Here is a 27179-nt window from a genome sequence, read left to right as displayed (position 1 = left end):
AAATTAGAAACCATATTCTGCGGTATGTGTTCTTAATTAGAAATCCAGTTAAATATGAAAACGGTTGAGTACAAAATGTTTGTTTCTTAGAAGGGGTAAAAATAGGAAGGTGTATTTTAATGTATCACAAATCATTTATTTTGTATAACTGTTGATTCGAGTTTGACACATCTGAGCCAAAAAACTGCTATCATTTGATTAAGCATTTACATTCTCTTGTTTATCGAATTTTTGATGGGTCAGAATTAGGATTATTAAAAACACGAGTAGTTTTCCTATTACGGTGGTAGATATTTCCAGGTAACTCTGTATTAGGTTATATGATCTCCTATTACGGCCCTAATATAATAGAACTTAAAATTACCAGATTTAGGGTTGCGTAAATAAATAAGAAGTGTTGTGTCTTTTTTTGTGGATTCTTAAAATAAGAATAGATATGCGTGTTTTTTTTTTCGATAAAACTAAAAGCATAAATGAAAGACATTAATAGTGAATCAACGTAATCAAACCAATGATCAATGAATAAAAAACTTACAATTTACTTTACTAACACATTCCTATTATTTAACAAATATTATTTGTACGGAACTTCAATGAATATAATTTCTGACCCTCCGTATTAGGAGCCGCCTACCGCAGTATTAGGCTCTGACCAAAATCATACCTCCGTATTAGGGAAAATCGACCTGACTATTTAAATATTTTTTTAAAATAAGAAATATCATGAAAATAAACATAGACTCAACAGCAATACAAAATTTAAGTTCCACTTTTAACGATAAAGTGGTTTGGCACCTTTAGAAAGACTTACAAATGCTTATTTTTGATACTTACTTTCAAATGTTGCGAAATACCTCCGTATTAGGTGCTTTTACCTTATAATCATATAGGGTATATAAATATATATCCTATATGATTCAATACATAAAGATATTCACATTTTCCATAGTACTTGAACCTCTTCGTCGTAAATTCTTTGCTATGACTTTCTTCATATTGTTATTAAACGAATTATGAAGTTTTTAACTGCGAATAATTAAATTTTCGCCAGCGGCCGCCATCTTATCACATAAACACAGAGCTTGCAGCGCCTCTACCAATGATTAATGTAACTATTTTACGATATGATCAAAAAATTTTGATCATTTCATGAAAAAACCGCACGTTTAGTTGGCCATATCGTGAAACGATTTCTTATCATTGATCTGCTCAAACCACATCATGATGTGGCCAAACTAAATTGGCCATTTCACGAAATGCGACCATTTCGTGAAATGGCCAATCATTTCATGAAATGAGCAAATGTACGATATGGCCACGACAGATATATAACGCGATAATAATTGATAGTTTATTAACCCTAGAACACTAACCTTATTTTTCGACGTTTAATACTAACCTTCGTCGTTTCGACTACGCTGTTTATTGGAGGGGATTTAAGGGTTTAATTTAAAAAAATATATTTGTAGTTATGTTTTATTTTAACCATAATGTATTAATCTACATATAAAAATATTAAAATATTTATTTTAACATAGTTTTAATTCAAATAGTCATCAAAATGAGATCACAGTTTACACGCTTTATGAACATTCTTAATTTTTTTGAAAAATTCTGTACATATAATATATACCTCTAAATTGCTCGAAATAAACTATTAATTACAAAAATAATATCTGGAAAATTAATTAAAAATATAATTTTGATAATAGCTTAGAATCTAAAACATTTGTGACACACATCAAGTTTGTGTTCCCCACACAACGATTTTTTGCACCTAGTGCACCTATTTTTAGTCTACCTTTGCTATACGGAGGGACATATAGCATATAATATGTTTATTTTATTTTGTTATGGAGGCACATTAGCAGCATTACTTTGCTCAGTCTCATTTATAACTTTCACATTGTTTCTTCCTGGCATGTTTAAAATTTATGTGATTGAGTTCCGCAGAGTATCAGTAATGTCACCAGTAATTATACCTGAAAAACATTGAGGATCTAAAATATCTTGAAAAAAGCGTACAGGCCCACGTACTATATATCTTTGTTCTTTGAAGGTCTTCTGCTTTGTGACCTTGACTGTTGTGATGACCATAATATGTGTTTGTCTTTCCCACGCAGAATGGTACGCGATGGTCTTATAATCAAATCGCTAGGGTCAGCTGAAGTGCTAGGTGTCTCATCTTCAATAGAACGTGGGGAGATGTATTACTACTTGCCTCATAATCTTGATCTGGAAATTGCTCTTTATTGACAGTAGAAACTTCATCATCACCCTCCGTTTCATGCCTCTTCAGCCTCAATGTGGTCTTCAGGCTCTCTCGCAGATGAATTTTCCTCATCGCTTTCACTTTCTAAAAATAACGTATGAATCGTATCTAAAAAATAAAATAATAGGCACCATTATAAAAGATAAAATAACGTAATTTTAACTTAACTAAATAGTACGAAAAGTTACGTTAATACTAACCTTCGTCGATGTGACGAGCCATGGTTGCTGGAACAGCGCGTGTGGACCTTCCACGTACAAAGCACTACCGTCCATCGCAAGCGCAACGGGTTGGCTGAGATTAGCTGAAGTCAGAAAACCATACGGTCGCGCGCGTAAAAGTTATAGCGATTTTTTTGGTGACGCGTCGTCGAATCGACGAAGGGTAGTGATCTAGGGTTAAACACGCACGACTCTATAACCACTTGATGACAAATATTGGGGTAATTTCAAATATTGTAACTTTCTCTTATAAGTTATTGTTCTACAACTACGGAAATTTTACAGCAACACTAGCGGTCCGCCCCGGCTTCACCCGTGGTACATATTTCGCAATAAAAGGTAGCCTTTGTTCTTTCTTAGGGTCTAAAGATTGTCTGTGCCAAATTCCATCAAAATCGGTTGAGAGGTTTATGCGGGAAAGCGTAACAGACAGACAGACAGACAGACAGAGTTACTTTCGCATTTATAATATTAAGTAGGTATGTAAATATTAGAATACACAATATTGAACAACAACAACAACCACAGAATGACTCTACAAACATTGAATTTACAATTTTGGAATAATTCACAAATGCCCCACACCCTAGGTATTACTATAATTTTATGGCCTTCATGTTTGTTGAATCGTTGCATTATAAAGGTTTCAAAATCATCCACTTCAGGCTTCAGCGTGAACGGTGATAAGATGTAGATTATAGACTTCCACTTATACGAGTCATTACGAATACGACTTAGGCTGAAGCGTGGCGCCAAAAGTTGGCCTCGAAACGATGTGAAGAGTGTAGAGTAGGCGATGGCGACCGCGGGCGCTCGACACGAAGCGGTCGCCGACAAAATTACACAGTGGTGGAAATTTCCACTGCCCGCTTGCCGCGTACGCGTTGCTCCTCACCCATACACACACACGCCCTCAGCCGATGCACTAACACACGCAAGCGAGAAGCAAGCCGAGACGAATGTCAGAGAATAGAATAATAGAGCTAAGGAATAGAAACTGCTATCGCTAGTTATTGACATAAAGCTCATGATATTTTAGTAATTGTTCGGTCACACTACCAACGACGACGACGACCACGACCAAAATTCCCATCCAGACAAAATTTTATTAAAATAAAACCTTAAAATATACCTTAATACTGGTACTCGTAAAGATAAAAATTTGAAGGTCAATAAAAAAAAAACATGTTTTTTTACGATTTTCGCCGAGACGGTAAGGTAAGTTAATGATATAATTACCTGGGACCAAAATTGTAGATCATAAAATTATCTATATAAAAAAAACTTCAAGTACATTTTTTTCTAATAGCCACTGTTTCTACGAAAAATCTATTTTTTCATTCATTGATCTCAAAAAAAGAATTTCAATCATCAAAACGACAGAAAATTTTAATATTTTACTTTTGATTGTGTTTTGCACAATTTTGTTAAATTGCGTGGTCGTCGTGGTCGTTGGTACACCTCTTAAGCAAAACATCTGTACGCTTATGTCAATTAGTATCGATAGCGGATTCTATTCCTTTACGTTTTGACGTTTGTCTCAGGCCTCAGCGCTAAGGATACCCGCGTTATCGTGTTCACCTCGGGCACCGGGCCCGCTCCAGCTTGTTGCAGACACCGCGACATAATTTAAACCCATTCACAGTAAAAGCCCATAGAATTCCGAGTTCCGACCCGTTCTTTACCGCTCTTTGTAAAGCGCTTTAAACTGGTTTTAGATTTGTTAATTCGTATCAACAAAAAGATAAAACACGCTTCACTTTCAGAACCTCTAAGCTTGAAAGCTTAGAATGAATACTGGTTTTACACGTTCGTTTGAATCTCTACCTTGAAATAGTGTTAGTATGTAATCTATCATTTGAATATCTTTGTATCTGAAATGTCATAATATTTATTACGGTGTATCTTACGTTCTATAAATACATAGCTGTGTATAGGTATTGTAATAATATTAAATATTGTTTTTTATTTTTCATATTAATAAAATACGTGGAAAATATAAAATAATTTCTCACTGAGAAAATTTATATATAAACCAAATAAATAAACGAAATATTTTAAACGTTTATAGACAAAGATTAGCCTAATATGCGACTTAAGTACTTACAAAATTATGTTTAATTATTATTACAAAGGAAGTTTGAAAAAGGCTCATTTTTGTTATAATGAATATTTTACATGTTATTTGAATAAACGCTGCTTTAAATTTTAAATCAGGTTTTTAATATAAAATTTCCATTGAACTTTGAAAAATACTAGGAATATTGTGTCGTTACAAATTACAATTGGTACTTTTTACAAGATTTACTGATTTATTGGTATCGATTTAAAAAGTAGAATTATGCGAAAACGAAGATAAGTGTTCTTAAAATAACCAGGGAACTGTAGCATGGGAAACTAAAACCACACAACAGCAAACAATAGGTCGAAATTACTAGAAAGAGAAGCCATTACGAACAGCTTATAGCGTTTCCAAGAAATTTTGGGTTGCGCTCAATCGAATACAAAAGACATCAACGAACAAATAAATCAAGTCGAAGCTTCGCTTTAAGTGACGTTTATCTTTTAAATATATTTTTATTGGTTTTTAAAATTACCACTTTCAAGTTAGTGTATTTCACTATAGAATTATTATTTTTAAAATAGGCCACAAAGTTGAATACGCTGAGCGATAGGAAGAAACGTGAATGAATATAAAGTCTTAGTCTAATTTACTATTGTATTCCGAATTTATCTCCATTTTTCAAAGCATTTAGAATACAGGAGATTTCGCAAAACGACGAAGCGCTAGTTTGTAGAGCCATCAAACCGCGTACAAAATGCAGTGATTCAACTCTACCTACATCAAAGTGGGCGGATTACCTGAGCGGCTTTCACGTACCCATTGTTGTACCACTCGAAATACTAATGAGGCCGCACGTTAAGATATCTGCAAATAGTACTTTATGCGTGTTCAAACAATATGATACTATGTTTGGCTCTTTCGTAGACCAACAAAGGGCTCACAAACGTCACTCTTTTTAAACAACGTTCCCAAAAACTATAGAAATTTCTCGAATCGTAGTGTTTTAACGTTTGTTACGAAATAGTTTGAGCAGTTAATCGATACAATGTGTAATACAAGTTATGTTATGTACTATAACTTAATTCAGAAAATTTTCCTTATACTGATAAATCCTCGTAATAAATAAATAAGAATACCTACTTATATGAAATAATTTTTCTTGAATGATTTTAAAACACGTTGTCGCAGATAATATTTATGTTTTTCCCGTAAAGAAAATAGTGCCAAATTTTTCAATGTCATTTTAAAATAGCTCTTGTGTTGTCAAAGTGAAATTTCAACAATCGATTCATCTTCACGTGTTTACAAATTTCATATTTTGAAATACGTAGATAATTTTGTATTATAGACAACAGATTATAGGATATTCAACTTTTTATACAATTTTTGGTAAGGGGTACACGATAAATTAAAAAATACTCTATATTTTTTCTTAATTTTCCTGAATTATTGGCGTATGTACTTATTTAAATGACGTAATAGAGTCGTAGGCGTGTATTATTTAACGCATCCTTTCTCACTCAATTACAATGAATGTATGGAGGTTGTATGAAGTCTGGTCGCTTAAGATCGTGTTATGGATCACAATATCAATTATTCTGGGCATCAAATGTTTAATGGCGTTCATGACTTCATACCGCCATCGATTAATACGCACAACAGTGATAAGATAAGCACGTCCTTGGTGAAGTTTTACTAATAAAAGTATATTTTATGCCTTTCAGTTTAGGTTGCATACTAAAGCTGTATGTTCATCTATATTAGGTACAATACAAAATATTATATACATAGTATTTTTTTATTAAAGTCATTAATATTTAATACTCTCTACCTACGAGTAGAGTAATGTTTTTATGATTACAAATAAATGATTAACTGGTACGATTTACGTTATGGTAAAAATTTATCAGTTTAATTTGTAGGTTAGTAATATGTATAGGTTGGTGTAACAGAACATCAAACATTTATTCCAAATGTCATATCATATCATTTTGTTTGTGCTATAAAGTCTTAATTACGCATATTTTGCCTACATGGTGTTAATCTATACGTCATATAATAAATCTGTAGAAGGGTCAATTCTGTACATTGAAAATATTGAAAAAAATAAATAGCAGGGGGTGTTACTGGATCGATACCAAACCCAAATATGTGATTAAAAAAATTTTTGTCTGTCTGTCTGTCTGTCTGTCTGTCTGTATGTATGTGAAGGCATCACGTGAAAACTAGCGGTTCGATTTCGATGAAACTTGGTATAATTATACCTTATTATCCTGGGCGTAAAATAGGATACTTTTTATCCTGAAAAAATACGTAGAAAAAAATTAATCTTAATTTTTCAGTTTTATCCATAGACGTCCATAGACGTTCTGTAGAACCGCGAACACACGTTGCGTATTATTATAGGCCTAGCCATATTTGGGAATTGGGTCCAATAGATATTTATAAGATTTTATTGTCAGAGGTACCTACTCAAAATGGAGAAATAAACCATCCACGCGAAGACCGACATCCGCGCGGACGGAGTCGCGGGCGGAAGCTAGTGTAAAATATTATTATTTATAAAATACTAGGTTTCCGCCCGCGGCTTCTCCCGCGCAGTGAAAGAAAAACCCAAATAGTTCTCGTTCCCGTGGGATTTCCGGGATTGCGTCATTTTCTCGAGATAAAAAGTAGCCTATGTCCTTTCTCGGGTATCAAAATATCTCCATACCAAATTTCATGAAAATTGGTTCAGTATTTTAGGCGTGATTGAGTAACAGACAGACAGACAGACAGAGTTACTTTCGCATTTATAATATTAGTATGGATGTTATGAATTTTCCACATTCAACTGTTTTAGCGCGAGTGAAAGCGTTAATTTTATGAAATGTAGGCTATTGCTATAAAATTATAAGCACAGAATTATCTATGGCAGTTTAAATTGTACTACTTTATATTATAATTTATATTTAAACATAAATATAATACTTATAAAATCCAAAATTAATTAGAATAGAAGAAAATATTTCTTTAAACCTATAGAATTTATAAGAAAAAACGTTATTACAATTTGATTTCAAGTCACACTCAGTTTTCATATTTCATATAGAGGCTACATTTTTATATTATGTAATATAGATATAATTTTATTACTAACTCTTATATGTTATATAATAATACTTAGTAGTATAATAATACTTATATTTCAAATAAATATTTCCAATTGCAAACTTTTCCATAAATAAAGATATTTATAACTATATTTGATTTTATCGCAGTACCTGTCTTAGACAGTGCCTATCTTAAGAAGACTTAGGTATGAATATTATCCAGACATTTTGGCTCGATCTTCCGATCTTGAAAACATTTTCACGTGAAGGAGATAAAAACTTCATCGCATATCTAATCGCGGACATCTCACAGAATGATTCACTTTATTATTTTGATAATACTGATAGAGTCTTAATTTTATCATAACACGACTTTGTGTATGGTTTTTTGGGGAATTTGTAACTTACTATGACAAGGAATGTGTATTAAACACTCGACATTAATTTATCAAGTCATATTTTTGTACCTACGTGTGATATTACAGTTTACTTATCTATAACAGTGATAGTTGATACTTGATAGTAGTTTTTATACGTATGAAATCGGAGCTGATTTAAAACGAAGCACTCATGCATATCTACCTGTATGCGTAACTGTCACGTCAGGAACACTTGAAGCACAATATACAGATACATAGTAGTACATATCTGTCAACTGTGCTTGAAGATAGTTTTAATCTAAATTGTGATAATTCATCATTATCTTGATAAATATTTCGACGTAGGAGTAACTCACACATTTAAAGTGTCTGTGTAACTGTGCATTGCGATAAACGAATGCAGTTTGTGACTAAAATATTTCTTAATCTTGAAAAATAACTTAAATAGGTATCTGATTTTTGGACTCTCAATATGTTTCATTATTATCATCCTGTTATTGAACACCCGTTAAAATCAATTATAGCGATAGAATCTATTTGAAACCTGCGACTAAAGTAACTAGTAGGCTAGTGTAGGTAGGCTGTGACGAACGTTTATAAAATACGACGTATTGTATTGAGAAAGTCGATACGACAATGTTGTGTATTGGTTATTGTGTAAAGAAACGGCAGTTTATCCCTACACAGTCTACACCTAAACATAAAATGACGTTGTTTGTGCTAATTACGGAATTTATCGCCTTCATGATAAAGTATAGCCACTTAAATAGAAGAAATCTCATTAATCTTCAATGGCATACTTCTATTTTTTGTATTCGGTCTGTTATACAAATATCTAATTTGATTGGTACGGTTCTTTAAAATTCTATATCGTTTTTTAAAAAGGAAACAAAATGTTTATTTAAATTAAAGTACGATGTTATGCTAATAGCAATAGCAAAAAATACCGTAAGATAATGCGGTCTGTCTAGAAAAAGATAATAAATTACTTAATTCAAGCATTAGAACTGGATTTAACCAGTTATTTTTATCCCAGCATCGCTGTAAAATAAAAACGTATTAAATGTAAATATTGCACATACTCTAATAAAAGCGATAATGCACATAAAGTAGGTAACCGTTGCGCTTACGAAGCAATACTTTCACGTCCTTGGCAAAGATAATTAAAATGCATAGATATAAGAAACAGTAAAACATGTACCTATCTACTTAATGATTCCAATTCATTACTTCAGTCTGCACTTATTAATTTACTGAAATTATATTGAAAATATAAGTTGCACTCTGTATTTTAAAAAATATGAAAAAGTAAATTATCTATTATTTGTTATTTTATAAAGTACCTAATAATTACTATATAATTTTGTAATTCAAGATAATAAACACTAAACAGTGATTTTTTTCATGTAAGCATAAGTGCAATAAAGAATAAATAAAAAATCTTCATCTATCTTATATCATGATAAATAAAATGAGTATATTTTATAATACATGTTAATGTAATCTTTACATAGATACCAACCTACAACTATGTGCAGAAAACATAAGAGGAAGTATGGTAATAAAAGAGCAATAAAGCCTACTTGCTACATAATAATGCGTCATTGCAAATCAAATCGTTCTGTATACCAAGTTACAAATCTTCACATACTACTATTGGCTCTGAATACAATACTGTGACGTAGACAAATGACGTGTAAGGTCGTTTTGAAAATCGTACTTAGGAAACAATTTCCACATAGGTAACGTTTTATTACTTAGTTTACATTCAATGGTTTGTTTCTTATAAATCTTAATATATATAAATCTCGTGTCACAATGTTTGTCCTCAATGGACTCCTAAACCACTAAACCGATTATAATAAAATTCGCACACCATGTGCAGTTCGATCCAACTTGAGAGATAGGATAGGTTTTATCCCGGAAATCCCACGGGAAAAGGAACTATGCGGGGTTTTCTCTGAAAACGCGGGCGAAGCCGCGGGCGGAAAGCTAGTTATTCAATATAGATCATAGGTAAAAGCTCTGGTTGTTCTTGATCTATGAATTCATCATACATTCAGGGTTGCCATGACATTTTAAATGTACTTACATGCAAAGAAATATAGTCACTATATATTATTTCATACACCTCAATTGGTAATCAGATTGTGAAAGGTATTCTGAAATCAATTTCACGTCATGAAGAAAATAATTAAACTGAAACAGTATACACAAATATTTCATACCAAAGATTTAAAATATGGAAAGTGTGGCAACCCTAGGTACGCGCTGGTGGCATGAAGCGATGGATGGGCCTGCGCACGCGGTTGGCACGTGATAGCCGCGTGTTCCAACTTCTAACACCGTAAGGCGACTCGAACGCCTTTTTAACAATTTATAAAAGATTTCAACATCCTCAATTCGATGACGCTCCGCTTACGTCAAATAAGTCCAACTTTGTTCTATGTAATTATATAATGTTTCGTTTGATTATTTACTTTTACACGTTTACACGTGTATTAAGTATATTGTTATGTAGGACATGCATGTGTTTGCATTTTTTTTTCAGTAAATATTTGAACTGCGTAGTTAGTGCAAGAAGGACAAATAGTATTACAGATAAAACTTATTTGGAGTCAACAACTAGTTTCAGATGACCTAGTTTCGCGACCTAATAAATTTATTATCGATCCAGATTTTACCTATGATTTGTATAAATTATAATCATTCTCAGGAGGTACTTTAGGTAATAACCAGACTGTATCGTCTAGACTAGGTGTCTGAGCTTAAAGAAGCAAATATTTACTCTCAAATATTTTTCAGAATGTACCTATAAGATTACCTACAATTTAAAGAAGAACTTAAAGAATCTATTTTAAAATAGATTCATAATAGGTACTTATTTTTTTTAATTCCGCTAATGAAAGTTCATCTATTTATATAATAATAAATCGTCATAAATAATTAATTATACTTAGAATAGTTAACCTTTGCAGCTATAAACCTTGAAAATGTAATTTAATATAAATTAACATTTTAATTTAATAACATTTATTACTATTTAAAGTAACGGCGTGTACTGAAACATAAAATATTTCCACGTTTTAGACGCACCTACAACCGTAAGGGTGACCCCGAGTAGAAATTTTCGGCGCCATCACGGGGTGGAAACCAGACAGTTACGTCATAACCGGTCCCTACATTCACAAAGCTAGCTACTTGTTCTCTTCAATGGATTTAAGAGATCTCTTTTTAGAACGTTTTGTAGCACTGTGCATTTGATTGAAGTTTGAACTGTTTTACGATGGAGTTGATATCTAATATAATATATTATAATATCAAAATTAATAATTGATCTGATAGAGTTATAACTATAAGTGGATTTTTTTGTATTAAATTTAAGTAATCGCGGTAGGGTCAAAGACCCTAGAAGCGATTATAGTGATTACGGGCAAATTTCACGAACTGAACGTAAGTATAGAAGATAAATCTATAGGCAATGATTATTAATATTAATATTATCTAAGTGAACATAATCCTAATAATATATTATGCAAGTAACATGGATAGTTGGAGAAAGATGTAATATCGTATCGCGCAGTTAAATCTATTTTTGAATCGCAAAGCTTCATATTCTAGTCATGCATTTCATTCTTATTCAGTTTACGCGAGAGCTGCAGTAAATCAAGTCAAACAATACTCAACAGATGCAAAAAAGGATATACATGTGATTGTATTTTGCCTCTATTCTAGATACATACATAGGTTATGCATAGAACAAACAGTTGTTGTTTAATATTTATTAAAACCGTTTTTGCGTTTTTTCAATGCTATTCGTCAACAAATTGAAATGATTTTCTTGTTTCTAATTTCTATAATCATATTATTCTACAGTAAAACATTTAGCTAAACACAAATCACGGTTGTAGAATTGGTTGTAGACGGCTGATCTTGAAGATTTTTTAATTCTCAGTGGAAGTGCATTAATTGTAACGACCTTTAAGGTCGTCCTCTGTTCGACATTTAGGGCAGCCATCGGCGTCGAACGCGGTAGGGTCAGCTGCTTCCGCAATTCTCCGCCAACACCTTCAGCTCTACATGCGGTTCCATTCTAAGCAACGTGTAGTGCATCCCTGGGAATATAGCCAGATTATTTCAAATATGCCTATTCACGTTTCATCATCAATTCATTCAAAATAAATTCAAGAATGTTCTATTGGAATGCTCGCGATCAGTCTTTTTAGAACATTCCTTTTTCCTAAAATACTAAGATATTTGGGTCAAGAAAAATTTAATTCGATTCAGACATTCATTCAATGGTTTCCATTTACATATATTCCACAATTCCAATTAAGAAGCTCAGCGTGCGTTGTACAAATAGAGTGTATAGTTGAATTACATTAAAAGTGGCGGAATTAATTAGAGAAATCCTTTGTCGCCATAAGTGTCAGCTTCCGACATCTAGTACAAGGTCGTGTGAAACTGTTGCATGTGACGCAGGTCTTCATCCAAACTACTTATTATCTGATCCGTTCACATTACCTCTCTACGCCCCAATTATTGTAGGTACTTATTATCTATGCTTATTATTTAATCAGTATACAGTATCTATATCCAAGCTAAAATTCTAACAAAATTGACTGTCCATTGTCGAAACTCGAACTTCTGTTTATTATATATACTAGCTGCTCTGCGCGGTTTCACCCCCGTGGTCCCATTCCTGTTGGTCGTAGCGTGATGATATATAACATATAACCTTCATCGATAAATGGGCTATCTAACACCGAAATATTTTTTCAAATCGGACCATTAGTTCCCGAGATTAGCGCGTCCAAACAAACAAACAAACTCTTCAGCTTTATAATATTAGTATAGATGGTAGAATGATGTACATCTTGGGCGGTGGGCCTCCTAAATTACCTATGTATAATATTTTGGCAACATCGCAGCTAGATAACGTTTAATATAGTCGCCATAATTACACTCATGTCTAACATTCAGAAATTCTATATTTACTCGGAGGCGAACATTTTTGTATCCAGTCCAGACTTTAAATTGAGTTGCAGGTACCTACATCCTATATATTTCATAATATAGGTAATAATACTTAATATTAACTATAATATAATATTTTAAATTTATAACTTTTAATTTATAACTTTTATTGTCTTCTTTGTTAGTCTTACTTAGGTATGTGCGAGACATTAACATCATCATCATAATATGATATCATATTTACATAACATGATTGATATGAACGCAGCAAAAATACAAGATTTGAAACCCTTGACTAATCACCAGCACTCTAACTAATCAATTTCATTCAGTGAACTGGAATTTTCTCATTACAGCGTAGTTGTTAACGAAACGAAACAGAGGCTACAGTATTTGTTAGACTGTTATCACCAGCTGTTATAGTGCTGTTTGTTATGCCATAATATATAAATATATATATAAGCTGTACCTATTTTTTATGACAATAAAGTTATTTATTTATTTAAATTCTGTATTTAAATTAGTACTTACACCAACCCACAGATTTTATCTACATTTGAAAAATATACTACCTACTTTATTTTAGACTAGCGATCCGCCCCGGCTTTTGCAATAAAAAGTAGCCTATGTCCTTTCTCGGGTATCAAAATATCTCCATACCAAATTTCATGCAAATTGGTTCAGTAGTTTAGGCGTGATTGAGTAACAGACAGACAGACAGACAGAGTTACTTTCGCATTTATAATATTAGTATGGATTATAATTGGGTTCAAAACATCAACATTAATAAAACAAAGGAAGCTACCGTATATGCGTTTTTTAAATAAGACTTAAAAGCTCTGAAACAATCGCTTCACTGTGTATGATGTTAAATTATAAATGTAAATAAATACGTCCTTAAATAATATGAATCTAAATTATGATTGGCAATAAACGTCTCAATTGATTGTTACCATGACATCAGTCCATAATATATGACTCGATTACATGTATTCGTTTTAGTGACAAAGTACTTTAGGGCTTTTGGTACATGGAATAATTTCTTTACATGGGGAATAAATTATTCTATCATGTGTTACAATACTATATAATTAGTAAGTAGGTACTTTTTTTCAAAATTAAAAAACTATTTTTGGTTATTTGTCACTATACAGGCTCATAAAATATCTAAATTCAAATGATGCCTAGTTAGGTAGCTCATTGACGTATAGGTAGTCTGTATTTTTATAGCACGTGTAACAGCTTATTGCTACCTTTGTGAATGTTACAAAGAGGAGTGATTACCATTCAATACGTAGGAAGTGGGCTTGCGCTTGACTGCACGTTCATGGATCCTTCAACTTTTGACCCTCGCCCTCCAGCTCTAAACACTCCTCTCACTATTCGTTATCTACAAGTGCTAAATCACTACTATCCGGCTCACATTGATTGAGCAATCTTGCTATTATACTGCAAAATATTTGAACGATTCACTTTTCAATTCGATATAGGTATCCACATTTCTATTAAACAAGAGTTAGATACTTTTGAGAACAACTCTATAATATATTAATTAACGGCTTAATTAATCGTAGAATTATTCCTAACGTGCAAAACAATACAATTAAAGCAAAATTTTCCTCTAAAACTTGCGCTGCTAACATATGCGTTATGATTGTGTGTGACTTCCACAAATAAGTACTTATAATCTAGCCATATTTCCTTGAAAATAAAGGTACTTTACAATTAAAAATACATTAAGCTGTTTCTTGCTCTACATGCTCGTTAGACGTGGTTCTAATATCGATAACTGTATCTTGCTCTCAGATGTAACTGGTGCATACACAAGTGACTAGATATCTGCATTTAATTGTTATATCTACAATACATAAAATCAATATCTAAATGTAATAATAATCGGTGACCTCAACAGTTCACGCAGTGTATTAAAATTTGAATTTATTACAAGGCAATAATAATGACGCTTGTAATCAATTACGTTCAAATGACGAATGACATACCTACCTAGTACCTACATATATTTCGTCAATTAAAAATATACAAATTAATTTGAATTTTATCTCCTATAAGTCTTGTGTCATTATTATGAATATGGATCGCAAATATAGTTTGATTATTATGGAAACGATAATTAGTATAAAGAAGAACGTTTCGTGTAAACGACGTAACGCGCAACGTAAAAAGCATATCAATCACATCCAGAAAATGCTAATTAAAACCCGGGAAGTGAGTAAATGGTTGTGCAAACAATTACGTGTACATATAACAACGATGATAACGAGAACACAGTGAATAATCAGTTTCAAAACCTCTAGTTTATTCGGTAAACAGAGACCACCTTCAACTAATACTATATGCAGATTGTTTAAAATAAAATAAATAAAAATGTATGCCACCCAGTTCAAAAGGATTTTAAGCACATGATTAGTAATTAGTATTCAATTCCTTCCTTTTAAAAACTGGCAGAGCATTAATTACAAGTTCATTATACTTTTACAAATATAAATTGTTTGGTACGCTTATATCAAAATATAGAGATAATAATATAGACTGTGTTTACAATCGAGTGCCAAATTATTCATGAGCCTAATTTTAGCTACTACTAAAAAAAATAAAAGTTATTTTAGAAACATACATTCAATCAGATGCGATTAACACGAAACAGACCACAATTTATTTACTAACAGTTTTTAGTTTACGTAAAACATAAATGGAAACATAACAGTCATGTAGAATGTAATTTAACAAGATAGTAAATTAAATGTAATAAAAATAGAAATGGATATTCCTCGATTGAAAATTTTCTTTGCCCATGAAATAACAGTGTTATTATCTTAGCAAATCTTAATGAAAATTACATCCTCAATTTTGCACCTACCGATCTTAAATTCTTTAATTCCGTCCAACCACCCCAGCTTCCAGGTAGAGTCCTAGGTCAAAACAAATCACACTCACTTTGTCACATGTATTGGTGCGACTTGGTTTGTTATTCAAAAACACTACATATCACGTGATAAACATCCACCTTTTCACCATAATATTGTGCGCAAACTCCTAATAGGTACAATATCCTTAGTTTTATGGAGCCTTAGTAACATGGGAACGATTTTAGTTCAATACCTAGACTTATCTTAAAAGCTCCGCGCATGCGTATATTTATGGCAAATCAAATCGAATACTATTTATTTTAAAATTAATTATTTGATAATTAAATAAATGCGAATTATTTTGTTTAAGTTTAAAAATTAGCATAGGCTAATATTGAAATACAATTATACGTGGTAATCATATCCAGTATTTATTTAACATTCTATTGTAATTTTATATCCTAGCATTTATGCGTTCCTAGTACTTACAAGCCTAAAACAGTTCAATACCTAGGTTGTGTATCTTTTGCGCATGTCAACAGTCGTTTTTTTATCTTTCCCATAAACTATGTATAGACATAGAGTACATAGGTAGAAATGATCAATAAAAATTTTGTTATGACTCGATATAAATATGTAATTGTTTCAGTATTTCATCCAACTGTAGAGCGGATATGATTAAACCAAAAGGCACATTTATGGCATTACAAAAATTTGCAAAACTAAAATATATTTAGTAAATTATTAGCTGTGCTGTGCCCCGAGGTTTTACCCGCATAAGTCCGCTCCTGTTGGTCTTAGCGTGATAATATATAGCCTATAGCCATCTTCGATAAATGGGCTATCTAACACCGAAAGTATTTTTCAAATCGGACCAGTAGTTCCTGAGATTAGCGCGTTCAAATAAACACTCTTCAGCTTTATAATATTAGTATAGATATTAGTATAGATCGTGTATTATAGATATTAGTATAGATATACATAAATAAAAAATATGGAATCTTTACTGCCACAAATTAACAAAATGTGGATCCTTTTTTCTTTTAATTTTCTATGGAAAAGTATGATTTTACTGGTTAGAACTACTAAGTTAGTATATTTTTATAAACGATGCTCAAACTATATTATTACATATATTTAGCAACCTGCCTACCAATGCGTGTTATAGGAAGTAAAAGAGAATATGATGGACTAACTAATGAGTGCATTGGGAGGTGTGTCTTAAATTAAGACCTAATCTTCTTTGACCTTGTCAAGTGCTAGTGCGCACTTGTTGTCGGCAAACACTATATACTTTTGTTTCGTCACAGATTTAGAGTACTTTACCCATTAGTACCTCGTGACGAAGAATACAATAGAAACTATTATGTCAGGACACACAATCCTCATCAAGTATCGTGCTGTATGTCGATTGTTGACAATGTTATTTATTACATATTTCAATTGTCACGATCATCACGTAAATTTATAGAATCTATATTTATGTTTTATGCCGATTGCATTATTTCCTCATTTGAGCCGTCGCATAACCGCAGAATATATTATACTAATTATTAAAGACATAGGTATTATGTTTCGATTTAAGTAGGTATATAAGCAACCATACAATCGTGGAACCACATCAAAACAAACTTAGAGAAATATATATAAGTAGGTAATTATTTATTAGGTATATTGTGTAAATTTTATCTATGCTGAGACATTTTTATTATAATAGGAATTTCCTTACCAAATATATATTCACCCTTTTAATGAACAGGAGATTTGCATTAAAATTAATCATAGGGGATTAAAGCTTCGAAACCCGTCTAACTGGATAAACCTGTTGCCAAATATTTTACCTTCAAAAATTGGACAGCGGTTGCATAATTATAAGATATGCCCGTAAGAAACCACTGAAGGGTTTAGTAAAGTGTATAAAATTAGCCAACATAAAATACCAGACCTGGCTAAATAACTGTAATGGGACGACTGATTCCTTCCCAATTCATTACAAGGAACCAGTTCAATCCAGTATGGCCAACGACGGCCTTAGTTGACTACCACAGAAGCGGAACACTTACAATCTATAAAAGCTCTTGACCTATTCCATTTAAAGTTCATTTTTGTTTAAAATATTTATAGGTTAAAGAACACAACTGCTTAGTTGAATACAATTAGGGGAATGGAATTGCATGCATACAATGCTATAAGCAGTTGTGTGAGTCACGATAACATGAAGGGGTAGCAAATATCCCAGTTGTTGAGGTACCCAGACGTACCTGTCTATGTTTGTTCGTACACTAAGTTAATAATTATTACTGCAGTTTTAAAAAATATGTAGATATTTAGCGTTCTAGATAACTACACTTTACAAAGTGATTACATAGACAATATAATGTGGTCGTTGCTGCAATTGCAAAGTTATAGATTATTACCTATTAAAATTATTTATTTAAATGTTAGACAACGCAAGAAACAATGGTCTGTTTTACGTGGTTTAATTTTTTCAAAAATAAACCTACGCTTATTATTAGATATCTAATATAAATCAGAGCAAACAGACAATTTTGAATCACTACGAAACTAAATCTGAAACTTTCATAACGAAAAGCAATAAGTCGCAGTTTCAGTTAACTACTCGTGACTTGCTTCATCCTCACACGGGAGCGATGCCTATTTATATCCTACCAAAATAACTATGGCGTGATCACGTAGCTAAAACACGAGTACACCGAGCCCCTAGGTTGGTGCCAGATAACGACGTCACTAAGGCGTCACACTCCAAAACATGCCTTCACAAACATTGCCACCGGCCACGCAATCACAACAAATTTTCATCAACAAGCTCAATTATTATAATATTGTGATACCCTTGAAAAGTTAAAGATGTAGAGTTGAGAATATGAAACGCTTGCGTTGTAACTGTTAATTGTTAATTTAAATTTACGTACAATATATAAATACAATTAGAAATGAAAAGGCGATTCAGATTTTAATACTACAGAAAATTTAACAAAGAGCAGTCAATCATCAAACCAACCCATGTTTCCTTTACAAATTAATTATTAAGTCCTTACCTACTACATATTATATTGTTTTTATTATGTCTATTGTCTACACTTAATCGCAATTGTTTTACCTATTCATGATGTGATGTAGAAATTAAACATTTTTAACGAATTTTAAACGCGATTTATTCATTCCATTATTATAATACCGATGTTTCGAACACTTTGAAGCGAGGGTAGTCACGCCCACCACGCCTCACGGGGAGACTGTCGCGTTTAAAATTCGTTAAAAATCTTTAATTTCCAATTAGGTATTGTATAATACTCGCAAAAAACCAAACACTATAAACTAGTATATAATGTGTTTGATTATATCGTGTGTAATTAATTTATAATTTTATTCTTTTCAGAAACCTCAATTACGGCCGATGATAGCCGAGTATGATCCCAAGAAAAAAGGAGTCAAAAATGACTTGTCAGATCTTGTTATGGTCAAGTAAGTTTTCATGTTCCTTCTCCTCCTCCTTCTGTCATTAGATTCGTTTATCAAGTACTAGCTTTGTGTGCATTTTTATACAGATTGAAAAAAATCTGATATCACGGTCTATCAATTTTTGCTTGATATTGTGATAAATCAAAATACCTACAAGCATGCATCACAGCTTAACCTCATATATTATTAATGGACAGAATTGTTTCGTTTATCAAATGTACCTATATAATAATCGAAATATGTCTCATTATTTAATAATGATATTCATATATTTTTGTTCAACAGGACATTGCAAAAGAAAATTATTTAAAAACCTTAAATAGTAAATACCATAAAAAAATACATTTATTGATTTGTTTAAATTGACGTATTTTTAAAATATCACGGGTCTTTCGACTCTCTTTTTTGTTGACTGTATTAATGGATATTTTGTTGTTAAAATGGTATTTTATATTGTATGTTGACTGTTAAGTACTTGCTCCTTAAACGAGCTAATAAAATGCTCGTCGCCGTTCGGAGACGATGCGGGAAGACGTGAGCTGCTTCCACGAGATTAAAGTCGTTCGACGACCTTGACCATCTCGCTATGGACTCATACACCGGTACATCATTCCATTTTATGGTTTCAATTTATTTAATTTTTGTTTGGTTTTGGTAAATTATTGAAAATGAATTATATGTCTGGAAAGTCGAAGCCGAAGACGTTGCGTTACGTGTATGTGCCTCGGCGGCTTCGCTCTCCGTGCGCCATCTCTGTTCAGGTTCGGGATTGGCCCACTATCCATCTAGCTGTACAAATTTAATTTAGCTTTATGTTCTACAAACATTATTGGCGAATTCAAATCTTCATAATAACATCAATATTTGTTAAAATTATGACCAACTTGTTTTCATTCTTCATCGACGTAAAGCTGTATTGAATTTTGAGATTGGGCCATTCTTTTGTAAATGCCGAAGCTTAACAGAGTGAAACGCACTAAACCAACTACCACTTACATATTGGAGACCATAATTAAAAAAAACACATGTCACTCAAGAAACACATTCCCTAGAAGACAAAAATATTGTAATTTGAATATTTCGCGACGACTAGATTACCATAGACCAACAATTCTTTTCCGTTTGGTGATAACACAGTCAGTTAACTTCGGTATCTACATGCATTTGTGATCACATTACACCGCTCACACCCATCGTTTCACATACCTACCTACAGCTTTATGAACAACGCTTTTTATGTTTCGCCACATCGTTTCATTTGTTTGTGCTTGAACTCAGTAAGAAACAGAAAAAACTACACTTTTAATTCACTCACCTATAATTTCAAAAATAATTTATTATTAAGTATTTATATTTCAAATGTTATTTTGAACAAACACATAATAGTCGTTGTAAAATATTTTACAGATACAAAGTTGATCCAAATGAAATCCCGGTGGAACAACAGGCGGGGTCTACCCTTCCCCTCATGGAGATACCAGGTCGGGATATCGAGGAGGATGAGGACTATAATCCGTTTGAACACAGAAAATTAGCGCATCCTACATCGTAAGTTTAAACTTTTGCATATAACTATTATACCTAATTGTAAAATATTGAGAATATTACACACTTAATTGCCCAATTGTTAACAGTTTTTTATTTTTGTTTTCTAATCTAGTGTAGATAGGTCTTTATAATAATCAATTGAAATTATTTCAGGGATTTGGATACGCTGATTCATCTCCTTAAAGGTTCATTAGGTAGCGGTATATTAGCTATGCCTATGGCTTTTATGAATGCCGGTCTATATTTTGGACTAGTTGCTACATTCCTCATTGGAGGAATTTGCACTTACTGCGTTCACGTGCTAGTAAGAACTGCACACGATCTATGTAGAAGACTGCAGAAACCATCTCTTGGATTTGCGGAAACTGCTGAAGCTGCCTTCTTAGCCGGACCTCCATCTGTGCACAAATTCTCGAGGCTTGCCAAGTATGTGCAATTTAAAAAAGAAACAGAGTCAAAATGATTCATATAATTTCGTTACTATAATTATTAATAACTCTTCTTTCCATTTTTTCAGGGCTATGATAAACTGGTTCCTCGTGATCGATTTATTAGGATGTTGCTGTGTGTATATAGTGTTCGTTGCAAAAAATGTAAAACAAGTAGTAGATTTTCATGCAAAAGAAAGTGATTGGCTACCACATGATATGGACATCAGAATTTACATGGCATCACTTCTACCACTCCTGATTTTAATGAATCTTTTAAGAAATCTCAAGTATTTGGCTCCATTCTCAATGATTGCTAATCTTTTAGTGGGCACTGGAATGGGTATAACATTGTATTACCTTTTCCAAGATATTCCTAGCCTAAGTTCTCGGAAGGCATTCGCTGGTGTCAATCGCCTTCCCACATTTTTCGGTACTGCAATCTTTGCTCTTGAAGGAATCGGCGTCGTAATGCCTCTCGAAAATAACATGAAGACACCCACTCACTTCATAGGCTGCCCTGGAGTTCTCAATACTGGCATGTTCTTTGTTGTATCATTGTATGCTTTGGTCGGCTTCTTTGGATATTTGAAATACGGAGATACTACTTTAGGAAGCATTACATTGAACCTGCCAGAGTATGAAGTGTAAGTATCATGATGATTTTACTGAATTACTTTTTTGTATGATAGTTACTTAGTGTAGGAATAAGCTATTAAATGTCATTTCTTTTTTCAGATTGGGTCAATGTGTAAAGCTTATGATTGCCGTAGCTATATTTTTCACGTACAGTCTACAATTCTATGTACCCATGGAAATTATCTGGAAAAACGTCCGCCATTGGTTCGGAGCCAAGAAAAGCCTCGCTGAATACAGTATTAGAATTGCTATTGTAATAATGACGGTGTGCATTGCTATAGCTATTCCAAATCTAGGTCCTTTCATCTCTCTCGTAGGTGCTGTCTGTCTCTCCTTCTTAGGTCTTATTTTCCCTGCCGTAATTGAAACCGTTACCTATTGGGACCGACCCAACGGCTTAGGCCGATTCAACTGGGTGCTGTGGAAAAATCTATTCCTTGTTTGTTTCGGAATTTTAGGATTCCTCACCGGATCCTACGTTAGTATTTTAGATATACTCAAAGGAGAAGAGTAAGACAGCAACACGAAAGACTAAGATAGTATAAGGCTCAAAAGAAAGTTCGATGTGGGCTAAGTTCTTTCGTATTTTTTTTCTTGCTTATCATTATTATTTTTATACAACTTTATTTACTAAGTAGAGAAGTAGAGATTCCTAACAGATGTTGAGTTTCTGGAATGCTCAAATTTAAATGTTTGAGATTAGTATTATGTACATGACTTTTAAGTATATCGCGTAAAGCGGGTTGTGTTTTTTATTCGAAATATGTTTAGCCCCGAATCTCTGTAGCCATTTACATAGAATTAAGCAAACTGTAGATACATAAATATGAAATGTGTGAGAATTTTTCTAGTGCATTATTAAAATGTGATAAATTATTAGGTTTAGAAAAGCGTAAATTTCTATGCATATAATATAGAACTTATGATTTAAAAAGAATGTTATTCGTTTTGAAAACGTTGACAATATCAATAGTTTAAGTAAAAGGGGTTTGGGTACTTTTGTATGGGCAAGTGGCATCGTAATGATATTTCGCGGCCAGTGATGAAACTTGGACATTTTAAAAGAGCAATATATTGCGTATACAAGCGTTCATATACAACATAATATTGATTATAATTCTTAAATAAATAAAGAAAATTAAATAAATTTAAAGTAAATGAATAATACAAAACCAAATATCTCTGTTCCTAATACTTTTCGAGATTTGTGTCGATAATAAATTCTTGGATTATAAAATATCCAAGTTTCATCACTGGCCGCGAAAGTTCATCACGACGCCAACTTTACCCAAAGCCCCTTGTGTTTCATCTGCACATTTCGACAAAAGTAAAAATGTGTTGCAATTTTTGGGGGTATATTGTCAAAACATTGTTTGTGATATTAATGCTTACTTAGTAATGGCATTTCAATAACCAAAAAAACAACATAATATACCTATTTGCTTAGTGAGAAAATTGTTCAAATTGAGCAATAGCTACTAACTTGGATACTAAGGCATTTAACTACCAACAAATAATGAAGGTAGGTATGTTTAACTGAGACGTTAAGTTTAAATTTTAATTACTTATACACTTTTGTTTTGATGTAGTCAGGACTTTTTATTATATTTTGCCTAAAAATAATTAAATTAAATATTAATTTAGCTTATAAATATTATATCTACTAGATATTCTTTTACCTTCATTTAAACAATCACTTGTACAATTACAGTGTTTTTATATTTATCTGTCTCATTTTCGAATTACTTTATTGAAAAAATAAAAAAATAACACTATTCTACTACTGTCTACATTCCTGTAATTGACATACCTATCTATTAAATACAGAAGCGCTTACGTAGAGTAAGGCACGCCGCACACCAGGCATACATTTGTATCTCGATAATTGTGGCGCCACATTTGAAACGCGACACATTTATCGCCCCCATATATTTGTACGCGAGCACGCACACCGAGGAAACATTTGTAGCGGGCGCACTTTGTGGCGAGACGTTGTCCGCGCTACACGAATTCAAGATCGAACACGTTCGTTATTTGTGGCGCCACACCAAGAAATCGTCGTCATCAGACGATGATGTCGACATTCTCAAAGCGGTGCCACGCTACAACCACGCTACAACTGTGCTTCCGATGTGCGCATATACAATACATTTGTAGCAAGCTGAATAATTGTAGCGCATTGATTGTGGCGACGAAAATGTTCGATGCATGTAGCATGTGGCGCTGGTGTGCGGCGCGCCTAAAAGAGTAATGTACACGTACGACAATTCGCTAGTTAGTAAATCAAAATCTAAGGCCCGTTCAAGAGACCTATTAAGTTTATGATATTATAAATCCGAGAATATTTATGCAATAATTTCAGTAAAAAAATTGGCATATAAATTGCTCCTTAAAAAATTGAAAACATCTAAATAGTTATACCTACCTTAATTGCTACTATAGGTACGAATAACTACCTACTTTTTGAAAATAAAGTCTAAATTTACTCTGTGATTAATACTTATTCATAATTATTTATGTAAGGAAATCAGGCTATTAAATGATGATGAGGCATAGAATATAAAAATATTGTATTGGAGTAGGTATGTTCAATACTAAGAATGCATTAATTTTGTTCAGTAATAGATTTGACTTCAATTCCTATTTTATTAATGATACTTTTTGTTTAAGCTTGCATTAATCCGTTCCAGTAATCCAATAAAATCTCTTCGATTTTAAATATTATATACGTAGTTGATAATCAAATTATGTTCCTTTGAACGAGTCTATTGATTGATATTTATTTTAGTTAACTTCCGAGAGATTGTGATTTTGATTGTTTCAATAAGATAATGATTTAAGTATTAAACTATAGGTAACAGATGGTTCAATAGAACTGAATTTATTTAGGCCCTTTTGCCTAGAAGTATTTAATCAAGTGGATAATCGTGGTTATATTTTTTAAGATAGCAATTATACAACCGAAAAGCTTCCTTCAATAGACGAAATTCAATTAAAGTTCTAGGAATTTCATACACAGACTTTGGCACAAAAAAATAATTGAATATATACTAATTTAACGTTGAATGTAACCAAAATGTAACATATTGCATCCGAAAAGTCAATTGACAATCAGAGTCATCAGAGTGCACTATTTTCTATAACGTTTTAAAAAAGTTATTTTCTATAAGTAAACATAAGTTTTCTAAAATATGTATGAGGAAAATCATTCCTATTGATATAGATGCGTACAGTTTGGTATAAAGTGCCAGTTTGCCTATTTAATCATGGGAGTGGTTGTTTTGTTACAGTATTAAATAAAACAGTTTAAAGGGTACTTACTGTTCGTTTTATTTTCCTAGACATCTTGTCCATCCTAATTTCCTACATCTGCATATAATTGTATCTAGAAATACAAGTTCCAGATTACTCAATAAATTCTGGATTTTTTTTTTATTTAATCCAGGAAATATATCAGTTTCATTGTTAAAATAAAATACAATATGTATTCAAAGCTAGGAATATAAATAATTAGTCCAAACTTTCTCCCAGGATGAGAGGTTAAAGTGGACTAAAAGAATGTCACACATGCTCTACTCGACCAGCCACTGACTCCGTGACAGGTATCCATACATATAAATATATAAACTTTTGCATACCTATTTCCAAGTACATAGGTACATACCTATTTCCGAATTAAAAATACATTGTATCTTTAAATAGCAAATTTCCATTTGCTCCATGTAAATAAAATATCCAGGTCAATTGAGTTCTACCTATCTTATCTAAACACATTCTTAATTCAGTATAAAACAGCGGTGGCAATTTGCAAAAGGCTTACTTAAAAGATTTTTTTGATATAATTAGGTAGTGAAATAACTAACTAAGACACAAAAAAACTGTAAGAATTTAAATTTTAAGGCGTTTTGTACAGGTGTCTGTAAGCCACACCTATTTGAATTACTCCATAAAATGTTTTTGATAGAAACTAGGTAGGTAGGTATATACAGGGTGTCCCAGAAGTCGACGTCAAGCCGAAATTTTCTGAAAGGTAATGCCACACAAGTTATCAGAAAAATTGAAAAAAAAATTTAAGTCATGTATTTTTGAAGTTATGGATTTTTTTATTTAATTCCAGAAAATGTACACCATGTGACAGTTTTCTCATTCCTGTTACTACAAATATTTACTTTTTGCCAATTTTTTTTCTCTTACGTCATCCCGAATAGTGCTTTATGTAACCTGTGATCCTAAACCCTGTGCCGAGCACTCCAACTTGTAGGAAAATGTCATTTTATACCGTAAAAGTTTTCAACATTAATTTTTCGCACTACTTCAACTGATCGTCCTGAAAAAAGAATGTACTACTCCAGTTTGGCAAGTAGCTTTAAAAGTTAGCGCATTTACAAAAAAAGTTTGGAAAAAAGTAAATATTTGTAACAACAGGTATGAAAAAACTGTCACATGGTGTACATTTTCTGGAATTAAATAAAAAAATCCATAAATTCAAAAATACATGACTTAAATTTTTTTTTTCAATTTTTCTGATTACTGGTGTGGCATTACCTTTCAGTGTGCCTAGTGCGAGTTTTCATCGAGTACGAAACGTTACTATCGCGTCTGCGTCACAGCGAAATTTGTATGGGGAATCAAAGCTTCCCCATACGTCCGCTAGGGGCGCTGTTCGATTTCCCATACTAATTCGGCTGTGACGCAAACGCGATAGTAACGTTTCGTACTCGATGAAAACTCGCACTAGGCACACAGAAAATTTCGGCTTGACGTCGACTTCTGGGACACCCTGTATACCTATTATTATCTTTTTTTAAATAAGGAAGATCGTAGTGCATGTAGAAGTCAAACCAGCCAGATACTCAAAAATATTGTACCTGTATATTGTAACCTAACCTAACTTGTAAACTGGCACTTGGCACTTGATCCTTATGGTCAATTTGAAGATTTTTGACTGAGATTTATGATTATAAGACATGGTAATACAGATGTTAAGAGATTTTGTAGCAACATCCATTGAGTAGTGGGAGGACCTGACTTTTTCTCTTAATTTTCAGATATACTAAGGTCTAAAAGGACTTAGGCTTAGGTTTGCTTTGCAACAAACAAAAACGTTGCTGGCAGAACACACAAGGGCTGATGATTTTATTAAATCTGCCCCATAACCCCAACTATTGGCCACGGGACTTCACTTACTTAAGCACTTACAAAATTAA

General features: G+C 32.6%; 1 protein-coding gene across 2 annotated transcripts in view; it reads left to right on the top strand.

Moving 5' to 3' along the window:
* The window catches only part of LOC123705068 (proton-coupled amino acid transporter-like protein pathetic), a 29272-nt gene extending 3984 nt beyond the window's left edge, over window positions 1-25288 (top strand). The window contains exons 1-6 of one of the 2 annotated variants that reach the window (XM_045653646.1): window positions 19269-19360; window positions 19830-19959; window positions 20765-20905; window positions 21059-21331; window positions 21423-21980; window positions 22072-25288. In XM_045653646.1, the coding sequence (XP_045509602.1) occupies window positions 20826-20905; window positions 21059-21331; window positions 21423-21980; window positions 22072-22486 (1326 nt within the window). In that variant the 5' untranslated portion in view covers window positions 19269-19360; window positions 19830-19959; window positions 20765-20825 and the 3' untranslated portion in view covers window positions 22487-25288. Of the gene's footprint in view, window positions 1-19268; window positions 19361-19829; window positions 19960-20764; window positions 20906-21058; window positions 21332-21422; window positions 21981-22071 lie in introns of those variants that run through there. The other variant, XM_045653645.1, reaches the window with a different exon arrangement.
* The last annotated feature ends 1891 nt before the right edge of the window (window positions 25289-27179 follow it).

The sequence above is a fragment of the Colias croceus genome, chromosome Z, assembly GCF_905220415.1.
Source record: "Colias croceus chromosome Z, ilColCroc2.1".
Classification (NCBI taxonomy): Eukaryota; Metazoa; Arthropoda; class Insecta; order Lepidoptera; family Pieridae; genus Colias; species Colias croceus.
Note: the sequence above shows the minus strand (reverse complement) of the source record. Positions and strands in the feature narration are given on the sequence as shown.